Source organism: Podarcis tiliguerta, assembly GCF_965153285.1.
Source record: "Podarcis tiliguerta genome assembly, chromosome: 1".
Lineage (NCBI taxonomy): Eukaryota > Metazoa > Chordata > Lepidosauria > Squamata > Lacertidae > Podarcis > Podarcis tiliguerta.
Window position 1 is genome coordinate 74,944,192 of NC_139534.1, and position 20,579 is coordinate 74,964,770.

At 41.9% G+C, this 20,579-nt stretch overlaps 1 protein-coding gene across 3 annotated transcripts in view; it reads right to left on the reverse strand.

Moving 5' to 3' along the window:
- The window catches only part of LUZP2 (leucine zipper protein 2), a 320,397-nt gene that overhangs the window by 277,051 nt on the left and 22,767 nt on the right, over positions 1-20,579 (reverse strand). For 2 of the 3 annotated variants that reach the window (XM_083436054.1, XM_083436053.1), the window contains exon 2: positions 11,863-12,066. In XM_083436054.1, the coding sequence (XP_083292180.1) occupies positions 11,863-11,924 (62 nt within the window). In that variant the 5' untranslated portion in view covers positions 11,925-12,066. Of the gene's footprint in view, positions 1-11,862; positions 12,067-12,466; positions 12,486-20,579 lie in introns of those variants that run through there. The other variant, XM_083436052.1, reaches the window with a different exon arrangement.

A 20,579-nucleotide genomic window follows, 5' to 3' on the forward strand; every position in this document is an offset into this window, starting at 1 on the left:
TAAGCCTTGCAGCTCCGTATGGGTCATGCTAAGGGCAGCTCTAGTCTTTTAAAAGCAAACTCTCTTCAGGTCCAGTGTATGATACTTTTCCACACAAATATTGGAAACCCTTTAGAATCCAGAGAACTTCTTCCAAATGCTATTCTTGTTAAGAACCAGATATCACATTGATTTCACTAATTTGCCATGACACATGCATCCAAAATGGAGTCAAACACAGAGAGGTGTGTACAGTCACGTTCTCTACTTTCTGAAGCTGCAAGAAGTTGGAATGTGTTAGGCTTTCCCCACAACAGCCTGATCCCAATGGGATCAGACCAAGGATAAAATCTAGTGATATTTTATTTTATTTATTATTTATACCCCACCCATCTGGCTGGGCTTCCTCAGCCACTCTGGGCAGCTTCCAACAAAATATTAAAATACAATAGTTGGTCAAACATTAAAAGCTTTCCTAAACAGCACTGCCTTCAGATGTCTTCTAAAAGTCTGGTAATTGTTTTTGTCTTTGACATCTGGTGGGAGGGCGTTCCACAGGGCGGGTGCCACTGCCGAGAAGGCCCTCTGCCTGGTTCCCTGTAACTTGGCTTCTCGCAGCGAGGGAACCACCAGAAGGCCCTCGGTGCTGGACCTCAGTGTCCAGCAGAACGATGGGGGTGGAGACGCTCCTTCAGGTATACTGGACCAAGGCTGTTTAGGGCTTTAAAGGTCAGCGCCAACACTTTGAATTGTGCCCAGAAACATACTGGGAGCCAATGTAGGTCTTTCAAGACCAGCGTTATGTGATCTCGGCAGCCTCTCCCAGTCACCAGTATAGCTGCCGCATTCTGGATTAATTGCAGTTCCTGAGTCACCTTCAAAGGTAGCCCCATGTAGAGTGCATTGCAGTAGTCCAGGTGGGAGATAACTAGAGCAGGGGTCAGCAACCTTCTTCAGCTGTGGGCCGGTCCACCAAACTATATTTTGAAGGTAAAAAGAATGAAAGAATTCCTATGCCCCACAAAACCCCCAGAGATGCATTTTAAATAAAAGGACACATTCCACTCATGTAAAAACATGCTGATTCCTGGACCATCCGTGGGCCAGATTGAGAAGGCGATTGGGCCGCATCTGGCCCCCGGGCCTTAGGTTGTCTACCCCTGAACTAGAGCATGCACCACTCTGGCAAGACAGTCTGCGGGCAGGTAGGGTCTCAGCCTGTGTTCCAGATGGAGCTGGTAGACTGCTGCCCTGGACACAGATTAGCCAATCACAGTTTGGAAATCTGGCCATACCATCAGGCTGAATGAAGCAGATGCCTCGAGTAGAAGATACCAGGGAGCTGCAAAGGAAAGAAATGTGGTCTGCCCAGGACACACACACACACCCTCTCCGAGCTAATTTGCTGTTCCTTGCACTATGCTGAAAGAAGATTCAGCTACCAGTCTGGATGGTTTTTGTATGTGCCATGGTGAAGGGGCCGCATCTTACCTTTTCTCTCAGACATTAAACTGTATTGGACTAATATGAACCTATTAGCCCTTCTCTGCTGTCTCCCCTAAAGGACAACAAGCGGTTTACAGCATACTTGCCTCTAAACTTACAGATGTTACTTAGCTGTTATCAGGGCTGCTACTTGTCTTTCCGTCTATATGAACTTGTCTAAATTTCAGTCATGCATTAAAAATATCAACCCTCGTGCTAGCAGTTTCACAAATTCAGATTGACTGTGTAATAGCTCATTATTACACGAATGACATAATGTTTGAACTCACTTTAAAATGAGTTTTGAGGGTGCCGCAATGCATTTTTATCAGAGTCAAAGAATTTGAACAGGGATTTGGGCATTCCCTGCATTTTGTAGCATTCCCCCCAAATCATAAGTCATCAAAGTAGTTATTAAGTCTTCAAGCTCAGTCCATCCCTGATGTAGCTATATTGATTTTTGTGGCTTTGCAATCAATGGAAGTTATACCTGGAATGGATATGAACCATTATGTTTATCAGGAATCCAATGAATTGACTGATTACTAGGAGTGCTATACTGGAAAAATGATCAGGTGTGGCTGTAGTTCATTACAGTAGCCCACAAAGGAGCATTTATATGAAAAGTCCAAGGTGTTGCAAGGTTCAAGTATAGGACCAGTCCCTCCCCCTTCCTTTCACCGATGTCTATGGTCCACAAAGCAGAGGAAAAAACAGCACCATTTCAGAGGTACATTTTACAAGAAACCAGAAAATATTCCAAGCCAATAGAAAAGCAAATGTGGAATGAATTATGTGTCAAGAGGGAAGCTTGATCTTTCATCTTCCCAGAGAAATTCAAACAGGCAAAATTAAAGAATAGCAATGTTTATAATACACAGATGGCACAACAACAGTAGCTGCGCTCTGAAGCGAACATGATTGAGGGCTGAATGCGTACATGCGCTTGTTTCTGTTACACACGTTGGCATGTAAAGGCACATCACAACATTTTTTTGCAACAAATACATATGTGATTGTACCAGGAGACATTTGCTTTTTAATGGTATTTGGTTCTCACCAGATTCGGTAAATGGAATTTGAGAGGGGGGGGTAGAGAAAACGCAATACTGCTTTTTCATCTAATGAGCAATTGCAACCTTTGCTTATTAAAAATATATCTGGAGTGAGGTTTTGGCAATGTCAACATAGTCAACTAATTAAACAATTAATAAGTGATTTGGCATATAATTAATCAATTGGACTTTTTATAGTTTGGCAAGCTACAACAGGCAGGAATGGTACTTTATCTGTCCACTGATCTCTGCCTATTTTTGAGTTTTTGTATTTGACTAGGTACTTTCATTTTAGGTGTTTTAATGTGGACTTGCCACTCTGTCTCATAAAAAGTTTTTGACATGATAGAAGATAGTAGGATAATTTGCTGAAGTGTAGAAAGTTCTGGAGCTTACAGGAAGAGAACAGTAACCCTCTGAAAGCACCCTCTGATGAGTCTTGTCACTGTTCTTGATTTTATTTATTTATCATTGCCTTTATATCCAGCCTTTTGCCCAAGGAATACAGGGTGGCATGTGTGGCTTTTCCCATTTTATGCTCGGAACAAGTCTGTGAGGCAGGTTAGGCTAAGAGAAGGCAACTGCCCCAAGGTCCCCACGGGAGTGTCACTGCTGAATGGGAATTTGAACTCTTAATTGCTATCCCAAACAGGCTCTCCTAAATGTGCACTCAAAGCATCATACCTCAAGCTGATGCCCACCAGAGGTTATGTACTGTATCTCCTATCAGTAACAACAAGCAGGCTGCATTTGCTGGAGTTGATAGGTACACTGTTGTTGCTGCTGTTGTCACTATATTTTATTACCTGCCCTTCACTCTAAGGTCCCAGGGTAGGTAACAATGAAAACTCAAGTTTAATATGAAAACACAGTATTACACTATATCAGAACTATTTAAAACAACTGCGTACAAAACATAATGAGAGCATCAGGTTGGAGGAAGCTATTATAAAATAAAGGAAGTGGTACTGATTAAATTTGTCTGTAAAAAAATGAACATTTACTAAAACCTCCAGTCCATTATTTTGGAAAATGGTTTATAAATACGTACAAGAAAAAAAAAATGTCAGGGGGGAAACTTGGAAAGTAAAGCTGATTATATAACTTTGAAGATGAATGCTTCAGAAACGGTGCCATCAACTAGTATCTTTTTCATGTGAAGAAGCAGAGAAAGATCAGGAGTTGAATGGCATCATTGCGATGCTCACATATCTATATATGTGCACATACTTGGCAGAGCTAAATCACAAATTTCAAAATAGCTTTGTTGCCAGATGTTAGTGCCAACAAAATTACGGCACCCTTGTGGCATAAGGAAGCGATGCTTTAGTGCCTTTAGTGTCTACTCTCCCATCCTCTTCATCTTGGGGTCCTTCCTTTATTTCTCTGTCCCTTTCTATAGTGATGTGAAGCAAACCAGACATAGCAATTCACATCTTGTAGTATGAGGTGATCCCATAGGATGGGGAACATTTAAAGTTCAACCTTATGTGTGTCTACTCGGAAGAGCCTATATCTAGTCTTGCCTTTCTTCAGACGGTTTTTATACTTGATCCAGTCACTGCAAGAAGAGATAATAAATGCGCCCAAAGAATTCTGCCTATTGCCTAAGTAAACACTAGGTAAAGAGGTTGCCTTGGCACAGGGCTAGGAAAGTCAATATTGTAGTTTTATGTTGCAAGTTCAAAGTTTCATTTTAGGATCATACTTTTTGCTTAAACAACAGAGGCTTTACCCCATACCCATATCTGCTTTCTCTGCTGTTTATAGGAAAAAAATGTGAAACATTGTTGCCATAAGCATTTCAGGCATTAGAGTAAAAGGGTATGAATGTTTTAAATAAATAAATAAATTTAAAATGAAACCCAGAAGTTGTCTCTTCATGACTCGAGAAATCTATATTCATTTCTGTCAAAAGTCACTAATGTGGCACTTGTTCCTGTGAACTGAATTACAAAGTGCTTTATAATAGCAATTTAAAATGGCTGTGGAATGGTTCTATTGAACTTTGGGCGGGGGGTGCTGCCATAATCCTTTCCCCTGCTATTAAACTAATATGAGACCCAGTTATATTTTCTTTTTTAAATAAACCAAATCTTACCCTATTATTGTACACCCATTTAGTGAGTGTCGGCATTACACACATTATTAGGAGTAAACGACATTTTCTTCAGGTTGTATTACATGCCTGTTGATGACTGCAAGATCAGGTTTCAGTTTACATTGCACACCATTTTAGACGCGTGCGCGCACACACACACACACACACACACACACTATAGAAAAGGTTGCTAGCATAGGAAGAAAGACCCCAATAGGTTTCTGTTATTAATAAAAGCAATGGAAAAGCGCATTGGGTGGAATCCAGTTGGTGAAGCTCCAAGATCAAAATGCGTATGTCAGCAAAATGAAGAGGATTTTCTTTTGGTGAATCTTCCTTTGTCTGCAGCCATCACCTCCCCCCAGCCTCCGTTGCAACCATCTGATCCAAGGGGTTGAGGCACCCTCTTGGTCAGATGGAAGGAGGGAAGCTTCAGGGAGGAGCCAAAACTTTGAGGTTTGCTATACACATGTTGCAAGTTATTTCTTTCTTCAAATTTTGATTGGAAAACAATGTATATGCCTGTAAGGTTTTTTATTATTATTATCTTAGAACCTCAAGAAGTTTCATAAAGATGCAGTTGTTGACTTTTATCGCATTGACTTGAACCAACTCCACTCCTTCAGTAGAAAAAGCTTTTGGATAGCGTGACACCCGTAGCCAGAGTTTGACAAGGTTACCAACCATATTTGCAAATGATGGTGCAAAAAACAAACAGCCTGATCTAATGATTTTCCAGCTATTCTGACAAAACTGTTCATTTACTCATTTAACACCAGGAAAGATTAGCTTCTCTAGCAAAGGTTCACCATCTAAATCTTGATCTACTTAGCTGTTTTTTTCCTGGAACCTGAATTACAGTTTCCCCCGAGGAAGAACGCGGATGTTCAAAATGTGCCGTAAAATCTGATAAGTAATTTGTTAATAAATCTTCCCATACATATTGTCTTTCTCTTTTCTCCATTCTTCTGCTGAAGAAACAACAGCCAACGGGGGTGGGATGACAGTGTGCAGGCCTGAAAAAACGACAAGCGTTTAGGCAGTCTAAGCTTCTGAGGGGGAAAGTTTTCAAAATTGCTAGCTTTGACCCAAATATGGAAAATATTCAGCACAGTCCTAGCATTCTTTAAAATCTATAATAATTTCACAGTAGTGGTAACTTTCTGACATCTTTTAAAATATACACTTCAGGCAAAGAAAGAAAGCTAAAATGCAAATTAACCTTTGAATGTATTTTCACAGTACATTGTGGTAACAATTCTGGTATAATGAAATAATAAAAATACTCAAAAAAGGCAATTAGAAAAAGAATACCAGTGCCTATAAACTGAAAAGTTTGCGGGAACAGACTTTTGACATATGTATATCAACTTTAATTTCTTGTTATAAGCTACCAGTAGTCACAAAATTAAAAGACACCTATTTCTTGGAGAAGGAGAAGAAGAAGAGTTTGGATTTGATATCCCGCCTTTCACTCCCTTTAAGGAGTCTCAAAGCAGCTAACATTCTCCTTTCCCTTCCTCCCCCACAACAAACACTCTGTGAGGTGAGTGGGGCTGAGAGACTTCAAAGAAGTGTGACTGGCCCAAGGTCACCCAGCAGCTGCATGTGGAGGAGCGGAGACGCGAACCCGGTTTCCCAGATTACGAGTCCACCGCTCTTAACCACTACACCACACTGGCTCTCCAGTGTGAAGAGAAAGGCGATGACAAACCTAGACAGCATCTTAAAAAGCAGAGACATCACCTTGCTAACAAAGGTCTGTATAGTTAAAGCCATGGTTTTCCCAGTAGTGATGTATGGAAGTGAGAGCTGGACCATAAAGAAGGCTGATCACCGAAGAATTGATGCTTTTGAATTATGGTGCTGGAGGAGACTCTTGAGAGTCCCACGAACTGCAAGAAGATCAAACCTATCCATTCTGAAGGAATTCAGCCCTGAGTGCTCACTGGAAGGACAGATCGTGAAGCTGAGGCTCCAGTACTTTGGCCACTTCATGAGAAGAGAAGACTCCCTGGAAAAGACCCTGATGTTGGGAAAGATTGAGGGAACAAGGAGAAGGGGACGACAGAGGACGAGATGGTTGGACAGTGTTCTCTAAGATACAAACATGAGTTTGACCAAACTGTGGGAGGCAGTGAAAGACAGGAGGGCCTGGTGTGCTCTGGTCCATGGGGTCATGAAGAGTCGGACATGACTAAATGACTAAACAACAACAACAAGCTACCAGAATACTGGAATAGAAGCAGTATCTGTCTGGCCTTGTAAAACTTTTAATACTTGCGAACATTCTTTTTCAACAATGCACATAGTGTAGAGTGTATAGTTAGAGCAGAGGGTCAGAGATCTGCATTGGAGGTCTGGAAGTTTTCAGGGTGCTTAATGCTCAGAAGTAGCTAATTGGGTAAAGGCAGATCTGCTACACAAACTTCCCAGCAGGTGGCTCAGCACCATACACAAGCAATGGCAGAAGTGTTGGGTTGGGTCTGCTGCCATGTTTCCACCACACAGACCTCCCTGCTGCATCACCCCTCTCTCTCCTGGTAAGCAACAAGGTTCCTGCAGGAAGGCTAGAGTTGTGGCTCTGTACCGCCCAGCAAACTGCTTTTGTTAATGCTGTACTCTCCACTTAGCCAGTATATTAACTTGTGATCCTAAGAATTATTTGCTGAGAAGAATACTTCAAAAGCTACATCAATACAGCTTCACTAAAAATTATTTCATGGTTGTAGGGCTATTGGAAAAGTCCACAGCCATACCAGCAAAGTTGTTTAAGAAAAGCTACAATCCATAAGACAGTTAAACTATACTACTTGGAATGATTTGACCCACTGGACTGCCAGCTAGAAAATAAATTGCTTAGAGTGATTAAGATGCGATTCCTACTGGCTCACTACAAAATCACAGCCTACTGTTCTATGAGCTCAAGTAATTCATGTGCCTGCAAATGTTAGAGCTGAAGTAAAGTGTTAAAAAGAGGGCATTGCTACGCGTACCCCAATTTTCCTAGCTGGTGAAAAGTTTCAGGGCTTTCAAAGGTTTCTTAGGTTTGGTTGCTTTTGGAATGAGGTCACTGGAGATGTGCTCTCATTTTTTATATATATATTTGCATTTATTGAACAACAGAGCAAAACTGAGGAAAGTTAGCACGAGCCACAGATAAGCTAGTTCACAATTGGGATGCGCTTTAGGCTCACTTAGTTGGTAGGAACTAAAAAATTATATGGTGTATGTCAGAGTCCCCAAAAATGCCTGGAGAGAGCATTCCACAATGAGGTGCCATCACGGAAAAAGTGCTTTCTTCACCTGCCTCATACCTAGCCTTACCTCAGAAAACAGGAGCATCCAGAGAAGGGCTTCAGATAATGACCATTTGAGCATATTTACATAGGAGCTGGTAGTCCTTGAGATACCGACTCCCATGATTTCAAAAGTGTCGGTCAGGTTGCAACTTAAAGAAGCACACAATACATAGACAACTTCTGTATCCCTATTTACAACTATCGAAGCGATGGCAGTGGAAGGTGAAAAGATACAAAGGAGCATGTATTGGGATGCCGCAGTGCTGCTTTCTTGACCCAGTATGCCTAGAGGCTGGGAAGGAAGAACAATCCCCAATGACTTTCCACCAGATAGATTTCTGACGGCACATCTTACAGAAATGTCTCTTTCTGCGAACATTTACTCTTAAGTATGTTCTGGCTGGGCTGATGGGGCCTCTAGTGTAAAATATTTGGCAGGCACCAGGTTGGCAAAGGCTGTTTTAGGCAAGAGAGCTTGAGAGTACACCTTATTTTTTATTATTTTGACCTAGCTTCCATTTTACTGATAAAGCCCCAGTTGGAGACCTAGATCAGAAGACTCAAATCATGACTCATGATTTGGCCACCAGCAGTTTCAAGGTACTGAAATCCAGAACTTTGATTGTGATTATTCTACTTTGCTCATGGGGAAAATACAATTTAGAAAAGGAAATAAGTTATTCCTGAAAAATGCATGCAGAATGCATACTTATTTAAAAATATACTCCTCTTCATAAACACACACACACAGAGAGAAATGGGGATAATCCCCCCCCCCCAAGGAATAAGAATGGTAAACTTTAGCTTAACTGTCTGCATCCTCCCCTCACCCGCCAATCAAGTGGACTGTCCACTGATTCTAGTGCTGGTAAATACAAGAAATGAAGATTGTTCTGTGTCCATGACAAGTTGACAGGAAAATACTTCTAAAGAATCTCAAAGCACTCGTGGCTTTAGCTATGCCTGAGCTAAGCAGTTTCACACAGCAGGATAATAGATTCCCATCTTCACTACAGCAACTGTTCTTGCAAACCTTCTCAGCTTGGGCAATTGCCTGAGCATTAACCATATGTTAGCAAGGAACAATCTTAGATGCTACAAACTCAATGGCATTCTTCTAGAATAAATTACAGGAGAAATATCACTGGCTAAATCCTGCAAGAGAAAAACCAACAGAAGGCTGTGTACACCCTACTGCACCCACAGCTTTGCAAGGACAAGGTGGCTGCAGAGAAGTCCCTACGGGGCCATACCCATAGTTCTTCAGAGTTACCACATTACCAAAATACCACCCCATATGCTCACTTCCAACAGCCTCCTGAATTACTGTCATTGAATCATGCCAATATTTAACACAAAACAAGAGGGTAACTTCAAAAATATATTCTCCAAAAGTTAGGATTCAAAATCAAAATGTAAAATGTAACATACAAATGCCTCCTGGGGCAGCTTTGTTTCAAATTATATGCACCCTAAACTAATGCTTTAGAAAGCAACTTCCAATTAGTTCCCGGAGCCAATTTGTCTACTGTCTCCTCCCTCTCACTCCTCTTGTGTAATTATGGGCATTCCCAATAAAGTCTCATCTCTTAACATGCTTCCACCAGCAATGCAGTATCAATCAACTCTTGTTTCTTTCTGTTAAGCATTCATTAAGAGCCCAAATGAAACCTACGTTATTTTAAAAAATCACTTTCTCTTGGAGCTGCAAATCTCTGTGGCTTCCAGTGCAGGTTCAAAACCCTAGCGGAAGCTTCACAATAACTTCTTCTTATTGTTTAGTCGTATAATAATAACAGTTCTAAAAGGAAGTTACTTGTAAATCAGTACTCACTGATATGTAATCAATGACTGGTTGGTGATTTGCACGCATTGGTATATCTTCTCAATATCACCAGAAAAGAATCAAGCTAACATGCATTTCAGAACTATGCACAAGTTGAGTTCAAGTCTGAAAGTTACACTAATGGAGGTGGGGTGAACACAAGTATATTTTCCCAGTTTTGTCATCTAAAGCTGCAAGCCTAACCATGTCTACTCAGAAGAAAGTCCCACTGAATTCAGTGGGGCTTACTCCAAGGTAAGTCCAGAGAAGAAGAAAATTGTTTACCATTGATATACTTCATAGGCAAAGAGGTTTACGTGACAACCTTTTTAATGACATCCTTTCAAAGTTTATTGGCCAAGATTCTAGGTTACAGCAGCTGATACTCTGATCTCATTTTCTTTCAGGAAATCTATTCAAATTTTGAAAACATATGGAAATGCAAATATGCCTTTCCTTTTCTGTTCTTTGTAAACAGGAGATACGTTGGCAGCCATCAACTCAGCTATAAAAGCACTTCAATCAAAAGCCCATTTAAGATGCAAACTTTTATCTCTTGGTGAGTTGCTTTTTCCATCTCAAGCCTCCATTTGAATTTAACTCCTGTGTCATTTGGCAATGCACATACAGTTTAGCCACCAAATCAGCAGCCTGAATTGACAGAGACTTTTATATGACAGGATATTTCCAAGATCTACTCAGTAAGTCAAAACAGAGCCTCAGATAATTAGCAAATTGCAACGCAGGGCTTCAAAGAGAATTGCATGGTCTATCAAAGAGCATCTGAGGGATTCATTACTGGCTGAGCAGGGCAGAACCTAAAATTACAACTTCTTTAAAAGTGTAGACAGCTGAGTAAGAAGTCTTGGCACATCTCAGCACAAAACTATCTGTGGTCCTGCTGCTTCTCTCCCTACTTCTTTGACCCTTCCTTCTCAGTTACACCTGCAGTTGGCAGGCACTCTTGCTCAGGTGGATTACATCTGAAAACCCAACTGTTTAGTGAGTAATCTTGTTTCAGTGACAGTACACTTAGAGCCCAGAATAGAAAGCTTCTTCAAATCCACTGCTGCAGAAACCTTGCAGGAAAGCAAAACTTAATCATAAAGGGATATGGGTAATTCTCTGAGACATGCCTTGGCGTGAGCACACGGCTATTTACCTTCTCTTGGGACTTAAAAGTTTACAAGGTACTTAATAGCCAACATAGCAGGAGGTTGTCATTTTCTTGTTTATAAGCACCAGGAAATTGAAAGCCATGCACTGACAGCAAGACGTCGGAAGAGGTCTTTACTCAAACAGATCCTACTCTGCACACAGTATTAACTTTCAATCTGTGTGCAATGTGGCTGTGAGACAGAGTGTCATCCCTTAAGATCTGATTTACTGCACATGCTATGTGTACCGGCTGCAGGACATGCTGCCCCTGACTCAGGAATAAATGTTCTCCATAGATCCCAAACTGTGATGCCCAAAATTGAAAACTCAAAACCTTTTGTTGATTTGAAGCCAACACACTGGGAGATTCCTGTATTTCTGGAACTTTAAAATATTACTCCTGCCATCCCGATGCCATTCCAGGCTCACAAATACAAACAGAAAGACTGAACACGGTTATGTTTCAAATGTAAAACTCCCACTGCAATAAAACTGTTCCAGGCTTTGGCATTCTATTTTCCAGCTCAGATCTCCTAACATCATAAATCCACGTTCTCCATTCCCATTTCTTTAGCTTTATTTCCACTGGAACACATGCAAAATTGCTACAGCTATACTGGACGTCAGGAACAGTTTTGCTTCATCACAAAAGCGTTTGGGTCATTGCAGAGCTCGCAGTTTCCCTGTTACCAGCTAAGGAGATGGATGGACTGGACTAACTAGGAAATGACCCAGAATCAAAGACGTGTGTGTGTGTGTGTGTGTGTGAGAGAGAGAGAGAGAGAGAGAGAGAGAGGGGAGAGAAACATGAAACGAAAACCTACCCTGGAATCAGTTCAAGAAAAGGTGCTCCCTGAACTTACAAGCATGAGAGAAGCCGGAATGAAAATCAAGCTTAAAAAATGCACCTTAACTGCTTCTCAAACACATTCCAAAGTCAGAGATCTGTGCACTCACCTGGTGCTGAGAACCAGAACAGGGAAAAGGGACAGCAAGTAACGAGGCAGGATGAATTTCATCTTGTAAGTGTGTCTGTTGCGTTCTCTGGGGCTCGCTGCCGCTCTCCCTCCCTTCTTTATTCCGCCGTCTCTCCCAGAGCTTCTGATTCCCAAAGTCCTTCCTCTGCAAAGAGCCTGCTCCCGCGTGTGACGGTCTGTAGATCTGGAAAAAGCAGACAGACCAACACACTGACTAATGAAGGCTGCTTAGAGTGGGGTTTGAGCTTCAGGAGTGATGTCACAGGCAATGGAGCTGCTGCTGCAAGCCTCCTGCCTGATAGCCTGCGATTATTCAACACAGCGACTCTATTGATGTCCTGAAGGATTTGTTATTACTAGCAGTTTAAGTGGCAACTAGGGAGGGAAGTGAGAGCACCGTGGATGCTACTTAGCTCCCAGGCTAGGAGTGCACATCACTTTTGCCTTAAAAATGATATCAAGGGAAAAGCACACAGACGCAAAATCTGTCTGTTGTTAGAATTAAAATTGCATCACTCATCAGGATTTGCAATGTAGAACACAGGTCAGGTTTCTTTAAATTAACAGACAAGTTTCAAATTAACCTCATGCACTGTGCATACGAAGGCTGTACTCCGCTCAGTTAGAAATGGAAGTTATTGTGCCAATTAGAAGTGCAAATCTTGGCACCATGGGAGTTGGCACCGAAACGAATGAAGTAAAAATGTACCCCAAAAGATATACTGAAATGTTAGTGCCACTCTAAAGACCCTGAGATGCCACAAAGTCCTGAGGCACCTATTTGAGGGACAATTCAAATTTCTGCTTTCTGTGTTTGTGTGCCTTATGCTTTCTCTCTCTATATGTCATTTAATTAAGAAAAAAGCCCAACAGCTGGCATAAGTGTCACACACTTCATTAAGTTGTGTGTGCATGTTCTGAAAGAGGTTAAATTCTTTACATGATGGTCCTCATCTTTTACTGGCAAACTGTTTTTGACAGAAGTGTAAAAGTCCTGAATGCCCTTCACTCCCAAGACACATAAATAAAACTCCACTCTTTGATAGGCAATAGATTCCCAGATTTTAAGGTATGGCAGAAATGCAGAATTTAAAGCATAATGCAGTTATATGAAATGAGAACAGCTTGTTCTGGAAAGTGAAGGCGGTTACATGGGTCATAAGAAAGGAGAGTTCAGTTGCCTGAATACATAATTGCTCATGCAGAACGCATCAGAAAGATTTAAAATGGTTTGATACATCATACAGTGGCAATACATTACAGACAAAAGCTTCCCAGATTCCACCTATGCTTCTTTCTTTTCACCCTCTGGCAGATTAGGAAAGGAAATATTTGGCAGCCATCAGCTATAAACATGCTAACTAGAAGCTAATTCAGTTTAAATGGCAAAATGCACACATGGTAATTAATAGTGAACGGGGCATGCATAGTCAAATGGCAAGGTGTCGTTGCAAATAAACATTGTAGAAAAATTCAAACAGAATCAGCATACCCTCCAAATATTGAAAATAGGGAAATCCCATTCCATAATGATAATTTTACTATTTATATTCCACACATATTACTGGGCAGCTTCCAACATATATAAAAAACATAATAAAATATTTTTTTAAAAAAAACCATCCCCCAAACAGGATTTCCTTCAGAAGACTTGAAGGTTGAATAACTCCATACCCTCCAACTTTTCTCCAATGAAAATAGGGACGTCCTAAGGAAAAGTGGGACATTCCGGGATCAAATCAGTAACCGGGATGGCTTCTCTAAATCAGGGACATCTCTGGAAAACAGGGACACTTGGAAGGTCTGAATCAGCCCCCTGTTTTCATATTTATGATGTGGAAATGGATATATACCCTTCACAGTGAATGGTGCTAATATAAACTATTTTCCTTTTTGTATTTAAATGACTTTCCCCTGGCATAAAGGTAGAGATTCAGGTTCAAGGGACCCATGCCCTTGATGTGCTGTCCCCTGTGTGTGCTCACGGGATCCTAATTGTATGCCTCTGCTATTTGAAAAGCGATGTGCTGGCAACCTCAGTGGATTGGATCCAGAGTTTGCTCACACTGGAGGCAACATCCCTCTTCCCTGGAGTGTAGTTCTGCTCAGATGCTCCTGCCAGCAGAAGGTGGCAGGGATGGAATGGAAGAGAAACTGGCACCAATTTTGTCTCCTTCTCCTGTGCCACATCTCTCACTGTTCCAAAAGGTCCCCCAATGCTCTGAAACAGATTTCAGCAAGGGAGAATCAAGGGAAATAACTTTCCCTCCTGCTACCAGAAGGACTCATCCACTGAATCAGATGCCTTCCACTTGGGAAGCAGTTTGGATCCAACCAAACACATTTAAAATAGTCCACTATACTGGAACAACATGGCTCCATGCATTGCTGCATTATACACAGAGAGGTGTTTCGAAATGTACTACATTATTGAAATACTGGTTTGGTACAGAAGGGCCCTCCATATGTAACATTTGTAAAGCTATAGAGGATGGTCCAATACATAGTCTGAGGGCCACATATGGCCCCTGAGGCCTCCTTTTGCAGCCCTCAGCAACATTTGATGCACAACCCACCCACAACTCTTGTGCTGCCTTCCCCAGGGGGAAGGATGCTGGACTTTGGGAAGGAGGTGTGAGGGCTCCGACAGGCTCCTAAAGTCCTCCCTTAGCTGGCTCTGTAAAGGCAGTGTATGGGTTGGGAGGGCTGTCAAATCTTGGCCTTGTTCCCCCGCCCATGCAACAAGGCAGGGTGTGACCCATTAGCTCTGTGTCGAAGTACTCTTGCAGCCCACTTGGTATGAAAAGTTGGACTGCCCTGTGCTATAGCTACAGGATTTTCCTGCCTGCTTCCAACTTAACATCATCAATCATTTCATTGCTTTTTCAGGTTACTGTAGCTATCAAGCGACCTTTTCTTCTCTCTCAAAAAACCTGACATTTGTGAACGTTCCAGCATGGTTCCACAATGTTGTTCATTGTGAAATGTTGATTTCTGCAATGTCTCACATTATGGATGGTGCTTGGGATTTGTGGTTTGAGTAACATCAGTGGTGTGAATGGTCCACTACAATTTCACATCAAAAACCCTTGGAACAAACAACAGTGTCAGGTTTAGCACTTCTCTCACAAAAGACAAGGACACTGGCAGTTTTACTAGTGGAGGTTTATTTAGCTATTATGGGCTTTCAGCAATTCAGGCTTCCCACAACTCATTCCTCACTGTCTGAGTCAGTTGACTTGACTGGCTTCTGGCCCCTCCCAAGGCCAGATACATGCCAAATCCACCCCTGCTTCCTGCGGGTCTTCCTTTGTTCTAATCACTTGCTCTGCCTCCTACTTCTTGGAGACTCAGGTGCAGCCCATTCCTTCTCCTCTGGAGTTGAATCCAACTCCCTCCTACCACCTGCATCCTGCTCCTTCATCTCTGTGCTGCTGCGAAAACTCACAGGCAGCAATCTAGAGCGAGAGGGGCTTATCTCACTTTCCTTGTGTGAAAGAACCAAGTTTCTGTTTTCCTCCCTCTCTGCAGATTCAGCTCTGCCGGCCATGTCTCTGACAAACAGCTAGAGTGCTACAAACTGTATGTGTGGAAGGCCCCAATGACAGCTGTATGCGACCATGGTGGATTGGCTCCAGAGTTTGCTCTCACCAGAGGTAGCAACCCTTGAGTGGATTGTTCAGAATGTTCCTTCTAGAAAAAGGAAAGTGTGAGGGGGGGGGGGGAGAGAAGAGAGTTTTTCACCAATTTCCCATCCTGCACCAGCTCCCAGCAGAGTTCCCCAATTGGTATTCATTTATAAACTAGAATAGGGCCTTAGATCAGAAATCTAAATCAGTCTAGGTTTGGCAAATTTAAGTCTAAACTGAAGCTGAATGCCCAACCTTGGTTCTCCACACACCATCTGATCTTTAAGGCATTTTAAACAGTCACAAATACTGTTCTAGTCATAGTTTGAGGATGTGTTCTATTGAGAAATAAGAGTGTGCATATTAATAAAAAAGACCATATTTGATATCTCTCACTTTTTTCACTATTCCATAACTACAGCAGTTAGAATAGCAGCTACTCAGTTCAGCATGATTTTTCACAGTTCCCTATTAATGTGAGAATGTGTTTTTTTATATTTAATTTCTTTATATTGCATGGCAGAGCCAGTCGTGTTACCATGGTGATGTGGTGACCTATTACTGGAAGCCCACCTCTCAGATCCTCACCTTTCAACCTTGCCAGGCACCTCACCTTCAGCCCATTAAACCAACCTTCTGTCATTTACATCCAGAGTGATGTTTACTTATTTATTTTTGAGTAAAGGGAGGAAGTTTTTGCCATTTGGGAGAAAGGTGAGTGGAAGATTAATTTCTGAATTCAATCACTGTTTTGCCTCTCAACAGAAACATTTTCTCAGAGGGGGGAATTAAAACTTAAGAAAGCTTCCTATTCCCTGTACTGCCGCCACATTTTATAAGGCAGCTGGTTAGTCACCACAGCTTAGTGTAATGGGCCTTAACATACCAGGATGTCACACTGAGAAGTGATTCTGAGATCAATGTATCATTGACTACATCTGTCAAAAGCTAGTCCCTCAAATAAACCACAATGACAAATTATAGTCAAGCCAACGCAAATGCATAGTTACTTTGGGAGACCTGATCTACTGCTCCAGTTAAATCAGTGTTTCCCAAACTTTGGTTTCCAGCCGTTTTGGACTACAATTCCCATAATTCCTGACTACTGGGTCTTGCTAGCTATGGTTGATGGGAGTTGTAGTCCAAAAACAGCTGGAGACCCAAGTTTAGGAAACACTGACTTAAATGAACTGAGCTTTGCAAATGGGGGGGGGGTGTGGGGAGGTTTACAAAAGATAGTGCTTCCATTTGATGCTTTCCCATTCAATGATGATGTTTCTTCTGTTTTCCAATAGGCACATGGAGACCAGGATGCTGGTTTAGATGGTCCTTTCTCCTGATGCAACATGTCTCTTCTTGAGTTCATTGATGCTATAATCCAGGGATGGGAAAAATCAGGTCTGGGTTCTCAATCTCCCTCCCCCGACCCTTCAAACTTTCCCAATCCCCAGCCACTCTTCCTCTCCCCAACCCATGCCACTCACTGCCCTTGCTTTGCATCCTCAAGTATTTTGCCTGGCTGAGATATATCCCAGACTCTTCCTTGTCTGGATGGAGCTCGAAAGAGGTGTGCCTAGAAACTAGCCAACTGTACAAAGGTAATTGTTCCACCCAATCTTTTGCCCCAGGCCCCAACCACCACTGACATGTGGTCCCCAGAAAATGGCCCAGAAAGCAATGAGGTCCTCAGGTTGACCCCTGCTGTAAGCTTTTAAGGCAGGCACTCTTCTACCACTTGACTTTTGCTCATCAATATTAGTAACACTAAACACTATGAACCATTCCCCACAGTTAATGGATATGTGGGCAGAATTCCTTAAGGAAGCCTCCCTCAGCCTGTTGTTGTTGGACTACAAATCCCATCATCCCTGTCCATTGGCCATGCTGGCTAAGGCTGATGGGAGTTGTGATCCAGCAGCACCAGGAGGACCCAAAGCAGAGAAAGGCTGCTTTAAGGTGCTTAGTGCTACAAACACTGGTGGGCACATGGCTAACAGTGTAATGTGTGAACCAACCATCATTGTTTAGGAGCATGGCATGGTTTATTCAGAAATTACTGGAGTAGATTATTTGTACAGAAGCAGTAGCAAAAGACACACTAGCTGTATATTATGGAGAGGTGACAAGATGCTGGCATTCCTACTTTGCCTGTAAAGTATAAATATAAAGTCATCTGGGACGGAAAATACCAGTTTATCAAGGTGCTCTCACAATCTCAAACACAAGAGGTTGTCCCCCAAAATGGCTCAAAAGAACTACTACATTAAACAGTTAAAAAATAATAATCCAAAAAACCCCCAATCTCCATATACTAATTAAAAATGTGCAAATGAAGTAATAATTCAAAACAAAGGTAATGCAGCAAAGTCTTGACAGTTGTTAATTATACCTAATATTTGTTAACCAGATCATTAGTTCTAACGATTTGGCTGCAAAGTGCTGACTGTTGCAGGGCATAAAACAAAGCTTGCAATCTAATTATTATTTATATTTTTTGTACACTCCGCGACTTAGGCATTATGTTGAATCGTCCTTACAACTTAGAAATCTAATAAAGCACAAAAAACATCAAAAGAGGAAAAAAGGGGAAAGCAATCAATTAATGAACAACAGGACCACCACCGCCACCACCTGCAACACAAGCAATAAGGAGATTCTTAAAATAGATAAATTTCAATGGGATTGCAGTGAGTTCGTTATCAGAATAAAGCAAGTTAAGAAGTGTTCCGTTACCCAGTTCTCCACAACACATCAGGCTTCTGAGACACTTCTGTTTTCAATTTCCAGCGACAGTAAGAGCCAGTGCAAGCAGCCTTAGTAGGGAGGAAGATATGCTCATGTTTGGGAAATTAAAATGAGAAGCTTACTCTATAAATGTGTCTCATTTCTTTGTTTAGGTCCAAGGTTGTTGAAAGCCTTCTTTCGGCATGCTTTACTCAGAAGCATATCTCACTGAAGTTCCTGAGTCTTACACCCTAGTAAGTGGAATGAACACAGTGGAATTTAGTTCTGCTACTGTAACTGTCATTGTGTATTGGGAGTGGGTTCCTAACCTCCCTTCCTTTGCCTTCTCATCTGTGTGTTTTGTGGTGGAGACCCCTTTCTCTTTGTTTAGGATCCCCATATGATCTGGAGTCCTGATCTAGCAGGGTCCCCACTGCAAATGTTCCTCTCCGGGTATGTTGTGACGGGTGTGTGCCCCTCACACAATTGCAAGGGTGTGGAAGAAAGAATGTTTGTATAGGGCTGTGGAGTCGACTTGGAAACTTACAGTCCTTTATAGATGAAGCCGTATAGACTTTGACGGTAACTGGGTTTTTATGTTGTGGGGGGCACTTTAAAAAGGCAATGGGTGGGGTATTCTCGTACTCCACTGCCTTGGATCACTGGCATAAAGGCCAGTTATACTTATTGGTTTTATTTTTCTCTTCAATGTTTTGATTTTCTGTTATACTACTACTTTTAAAAATGGAAGTTGCATTTTTAAAATTGTGGGGCTTTTTTTGGTTAAGCTTGCTTCAAGCTTACTTCAAATCAGGATAAAAATAGAACTTAAAAAATCTCTTCCATTTGTAGGCAATAGGTGAACTTTGGCAATGCCTACATAGAAATTAAGCCACAGTCCTCCAATTGCTCTGATGACCTCACTGATTTAATTGTAGGTTTTGAGAGTAACTGAGATGCAGATTACAATCTTTTGTCTCAAATGAATTCTTACATACCACATCTCTACAGTTAAAGCAGTCGGTGTGGGAATTAGTTTTTCAAAAGGTGGAAGAAAGGATCAGTGAGCACACTGCTTTCAGGCACTGTGTAGGCAACCTCATAGCTCTGTGCATCAATTAAATTCTAAGGAAAGATGCCTTAAGGTGACTCCACCCAAAGGGTTTCTTTTCAGATCAGGAACCACGGGCAACTGGGAGCACTGTAGAAATTCTTAATGGGGGGAAAAATAGACACTCACACTACCCTTGACGACCTTCCGACAATGTTATGCTTAACCCCATACTCATTGCCCAAATGGTGCTCACTAATAGTTTCTCATCATTTGGGGGGGGGGGGCACGGACTGTCAAGTGGGGTGTTGCACAGCTCTGTCCTGGGCCTATTGTTGTTCAGCCTTTTCAAATGAAGAAATTAAGGGGATTCTCATCAAATTTGCAGATGACATCAGACTGTGAGGAGTAGCTAATGCCTCACAGCACTGGGATTCAATATGACTTTAATAGATTGAAGAACTGGGCTCAAACTAACAAAAGGAACTTAGATAGGGACAAATGTAAGGTTCTGCACTTAGGCAGGATTAACCAGCTGCACTAATATAAGACAAGGGACATCTGATCATTGTCGATCATTCATGTGAAAAGGATTTAGGTGTCTCAGTAGAAGACAAGCTTAACATGAGTCAATGGAAGTGTCCAGATTAATGGAAGTAATAGTACTGCTCTATTCTGCCTTGGTCAGACCGTACCTGGAGTACTGTGTCCAGCTTGCGGCACCATGACACCACATTTTAAGAAGGCTATTGACAAGCTGGAAGCAGAGGTGGATATTGGAGAACACAACCAAAGACCATCCCACTTCCCTCAGTGATTCTTTTCACAGGTCTCCAGAGTAGCTCCTCCTACAGTCTCATAAACCTTCAGAACTCCAGAACGTTCTGTGGCTTCAGATACAGCTTCCACTAGAGCTGTATTCAGCCTGGATAATTTTTTTGCGTGGGGGTGAATGGGACAGAAGGCCAACCCTCCAAAGATAGGATTCATCATCAGGAGCATGAAATTGTGATGTGGTATAATTTTGATACAAGTTGGGATAGAATGTTCCAAGTGGATGTCTCTGGGCTGCTGAGGGCAGCCTACTTGTTGCCTGAAGCAATGGCAAAGCTTTACAATACAAAAGGAAACAGGAGAAAGAAGCATAGCCACCTTGCCTTTAAAGGGAAACCTACTGTCATCTGAAAGTTTTAGAATTTTCTCCTGGAAAGTTGCGGACATACCCTCCATCTCACGAGAGGCTGAGTGGTCCCACAAAAGGGTAGATGGTCAGCCTGGCCTTTATACACTCAC